Source organism: Chlorella variabilis (assembly GCF_000147415.1).
Source record: "Chlorella variabilis unplaced genomic scaffold CHLNCscaffold_1, whole genome shotgun sequence".
Classification (NCBI taxonomy): domain Eukaryota; kingdom Viridiplantae; phylum Chlorophyta; class Trebouxiophyceae; order Chlorellales; family Chlorellaceae; genus Chlorella; species Chlorella variabilis.
In genome coordinates, this window is record NW_005435087.1 from 1,662,166 (window position 1) to 1,666,099 (window position 3,934).

Consider the following 3,934-nt stretch of genomic DNA (forward strand, 5'->3'; position numbering starts at 1 on the left):
CACCAGCCAACCCTGCCCCCTCCCAGCCCCCTCGCCCACCTGCAGCGGCACGATGAGCCACTGGCTGTCGGTCACTGCATACACGGTATGCCCTCCTGGCAGCACCGCCTTCTCCCGCACCCGCGTGGCCAGCAGCACCCCCGCTGCGGGACCCGCCGCCACAAAGCCCAGCAGCGCGCAGCCGCGCTCGACCAGCTCAAAGCCGCGGCACTGCAGCTGGATCAGCGCCTCGCTCTGCAGGCGGGGCAGGGGTTCATTGCGCGGGTATGGTTCGAAACAGGCAAGCACTGATGCGCTTGTACGGTGCATTGGCAGGAGGCTGCTGGCACAACCACACTGCGCATCTGCGCCAGCTACAGCTCCGCCGCACCTCATTTGCATACGAGCTCTCTGCGATGGCATCATTCTCCAGCTCCAGCCTTCCCGTGCGCAGATTGATGCGCAGCACCTCCGTGCTCTTCCTGCACGGCCCATGGGAGGCAGGCAAGTGTGAGTGCGGAGGCCAGCAGGCGGCGCACGGCGGCTGGCGGGCGGCGGCGGCGGCAGTCGCACCCCTGCGCCCGCCCCGCCGGGGCCAAGCGGTGCCTGTGGCTTGCCTGGTGGATATGGAGGTCACCAGGCGGTGGTCACCGGTCTCCCGGTTGCGCCACAAGCACACCGAAGTCTGCCGGGCGGCTGCCGGCGAGAAGGCGGAGCATGAGAAGCGCGTGCGATCCCCCATGGCAGCACCTGCACCCTGCTAGCCCCTGCTGCCCATCCTTGCGCTCGCTGATCGGGTGTTTTGCGTGGCTGGAGCCACAGCGCCTGCGAACCCAGTCCAGGTGACAGGAGGGAGATCCGACGATTCAGCGTGCTTGTAAGCCCCCCACAAACAGGCAGCACCTGAAAGCTGAGCTGGCGGGCGGGTCAAAACAGCACTCCATTTCAGCCTCCCATTGCACAAGTGTGCACCCTTGCGCATTAGGATCCCGATCAGGGAGGGCCAGCTCCCAGACATGGGCTGCCATCGAGAAGCGCGGTGGTGCCAAGCCGTGGCGCAGCCCTAGTCCCCTGCTTCCCTCTCTACTCGCCCCTGACCTAGGCCGGGTGTCGAGACCATGTCGAGAGCAGCTGCCGGCGAGCCCAGGGCTGCCCCAACCGCTTCGCCCGCCCCTTCTCAGCAGCAGGCTATCGAGGCTGGCGCTCTCCTGGTGCTGGGGTGAGTCGGGTGACCCAGCGTGGAACAACAAGGGCTGGCGCTGAAGAGCAGCAGGCCCCGTCGGGGCGGCCTCGGTCAGCACCGCCAAAACTGGACACTTGCTGCTGCGGTGCGGTCTCATGTGCAGGGTGGCATGTGGTGTGTACCTGCTGCACTCGTTGCCAGCGATGCTCTTCCCCACCGGCCTGCTGGCGTCGGTGCTGACGCTGGTGGCGGGCGTTCTGCTTGGCCTGGCCGGCGCGGCAGGAGCGCTGGTGAGTTGCCCCCTGGGCGACGCAGCAAGCAGCAGTGGTATCAGGTGGACAGGTCGATGCCGGGCACAACTCAGCACTTTGAATCCGCAAGCAACCAGCTGGGGGTGTGCTTTAGTGCTGTTCCAGCCCGCCTTCCTCCCATCTCGTTCTGCCCGCATGTGTTGTGCAATGTGTTGTCGCAGGCCCTCGCCTTCTACCGCCTCACCCACCCCAAGTCCAGCAGCCAGCATGCCCACGGCCCCACGGTGGGGCAGCTGCGGCCGCCGCGGCATGGGCGGAGGCGCGTGCCTGCCGCGCACGGCAGCGGCAACACCGCCACGGCGCCGGGCCCCACGCTGCCGCATGCCATTGCGTGTGGGGGCGAGTTCAGCGGCATCGTCTATTCCTCGCCCGCCTCGCTCTGGCGGCGGGAGGACACGGTAGGCAACTGGCCTCCCACCAGCGACCCCACCCAGGGCAGCTTCAGGGCGTGGGAGGCCAGCCTGGCGCAGGGCACGCTGGTGCTGCGGCCCATCCTGCCGCCGCCCGGCGCCAAGCCGCCCTCGCCGGGCCGTGGCGCGCCTGAGCAGCCCGGGCAGCAAGGCAAGCGGGGAGCGGCGGGCGAGGGTGTGCCAGACGCGGCCTCGCCCTCTGCAGCAGCAGCAGCAGGTGCTGGCGCGGGGCCAGCCGAGCCTGCTGCCGAGCTCGTGCCCCCCACCAAGGTCGGCATCCCGCTGGATGGCTGCCTGGTGGAGCTCGTGGCGGATGGGCTGCGGGGGCGCAGCGAGTTCATCCGCCGCGCGCCGCTGCTGATCAGCCACCCCAGGTGGAAGCTGCTGGAGGGGGAGCCCGCCTTCTACCTGTGGGCAGGTGAGGCGCAGCAGGCGGCTGGCCTGTGGTGCTGGCCCCGCAGAGCATGGAGCTGTCTGGACAACCGACCAACTTTGTTGGAGGCAAAGGGTCTTTGCCAGCTGGCTGCGTTTTGGCTGTGCACTAGCTGCTCCTCATCCCTGCATGCTGCTGCTGCCTGCCTTCCCTGCTCCGCCCCGCCCGCAGACGACCCCGCCTCCAAGCAGCAGTGGCTGCACGCGCTGGGGTGGTGGTGCCAGGATGCGGAGAAGCTGCGTGCGGTGGAGGCCATGTATGGGGCGTACTGCGAAGCCATGCGGGACCGCAGTATCCTGGAGTATGCTGAGCAGGCGCCGCCAGGAGGCGCAGGCTCACATGGTCCTGCGGCTGCTGAGGATGCCGGCGGCGGCGGAGGCAGTGAGGCAGGCCCGGATGGGCAGGCGCTGGCTCTTGTGGCGGCGACAGGGGAGCAGCGGCAGGCAAAGCAGCGGGGGTGGAAGGGCTGGGGGGCCAGCAAGGTGCAGAACATGCGGCGCAAGATGACGCAGAAGCAGCGCGACGGCAGCCAGGACGGCGCCGATTCGAGCGGTGCCGGCGGCGGCCCATTTGCCAGCCCCGGCAAGCAGGGTGGCGGGCCCAGAGGGTCAACCCCGCCAAGCCTGGATCCCTCGCCGGCCAAAGGTGAGCTTGGGTGCCAGCCAGGTGGCAACCCGATTGCTGCCAATGCCCCCATTCTGTTCTGCCCTGCGGCGCCCGTCGCGCGTGTGCCTTCATTCTGTGCCCTGCGTGCGGGGCATGTGTGCTGCAGGTCCGTCTGCCGCGGAGGTGCAGTCTCTGGAGAGCTTCATCGATGCCAAGTGGATGCAGTCGCGCAAGGTCCAGGTGGGCTGGCTTCCTGGGTGGGTGGGTGGTTGGGAGGCTGCAGGAGCCTGCCTGCGCTGCCTTCTGCTGCTGGAAGCGTCAGGCGCACCATGCCGGCGAGGCTCAGGCCCTTGCCGACATGGTCAGAGTGCTGCCTCACTGCTCACTTCCCCCACTGCCCCCTGCCCTGCTGCAGATGCCCGCCGCGATCCCGCAGGCTGTGGTGCAGTCGCGCCATGGGTCCCGCCACGGCTCCCGCCCCGGGTCCCACCAAACCTCTCCCAAGGCCATCCCCGCGCCTCCAGCCGCATCCGCCCACCTGGCGGGGCCGCTCCCCAACAGCGGCAGCGCGGCCAGCAGCCTGGGCGTGAGCGTCGGCAGCGTGCCTGGCTTGCTGGGCACCTCGCTGGGTGCAGGCAGCGGCTTCATCACGCCGCCGCTGGGCAGCAGCCCTGCGGTAGGGGGTGGCGGGCTGCTGGGAGCTGCGCAGGGCTTGCCGCCGGGCGTGCGGCGGGCAGAGACCATGCCTGCCCACCTGGCCAGCGGCGGCGGCAGCACTGCCGCGCTGCCCCCGGGCAGCCCGCTGGGGAGGCCGGAGCGGGGGCAGCAGATGCCTGCGGCAGCAGCAGCTGAGGCAGCGCGGCAGCAGCAGCAGCAGCCGCAGGAGGGCAGCGAGGGCGCTCTCCCGGTGCAGCCGGCAGGAGCAGCGCCGCCGCCGGAAGGGGCGGCGGCCAAGTCGGCGTTTGTGCTACCCCAGGGCCTTCCACCGCTGCTGAGCCCCGACTACGCGGGT

General features: G+C 69.9%; 2 protein-coding genes across 2 annotated transcripts in view; one reads left to right on the plus strand and one right to left on the minus strand.

The window, feature by feature from the left end:
• Nucleotides 1-721, minus strand: part of CHLNCDRAFT_133330 (hypothetical protein) — a gene marked incomplete at both ends in the record, with an annotated part of 6,514 nt that extends 5,793 nt beyond the window's left edge. The window contains 3 exons of the mRNA XM_005852102.1: nucleotides 40-234; nucleotides 371-461; nucleotides 651-721. Of these exons, the coding sequence (XP_005852164.1) occupies nucleotides 40-234; nucleotides 371-461; nucleotides 651-721 (357 nt within the window). The remainder of the gene's footprint in view (nucleotides 1-39; nucleotides 235-370; nucleotides 462-650) is intronic.
• A 644-nt stretch (nucleotides 722-1,365) lies between these two features.
• CHLNCDRAFT_56535 (expressed protein) overlaps nucleotides 1,366-3,934 on the plus strand; it is a gene marked incomplete at its 5' end in the record, with an annotated part of 6,309 nt that continues 3,740 nt past the window's right edge. The window contains 5 exons of the mRNA XM_005851775.1: nucleotides 1,366-1,452; nucleotides 1,635-2,301; nucleotides 2,488-2,961; nucleotides 3,089-3,162; nucleotides 3,338-3,932. Coding sequence (XP_005851837.1) covers nucleotides 1,366-1,452; nucleotides 1,635-2,301; nucleotides 2,488-2,961; nucleotides 3,089-3,162; nucleotides 3,338-3,932 — 1,897 coding nt within the window. The remainder of the gene's footprint in view (nucleotides 1,453-1,634; nucleotides 2,302-2,487; nucleotides 2,962-3,088; nucleotides 3,163-3,337; nucleotides 3,933-3,934) is intronic.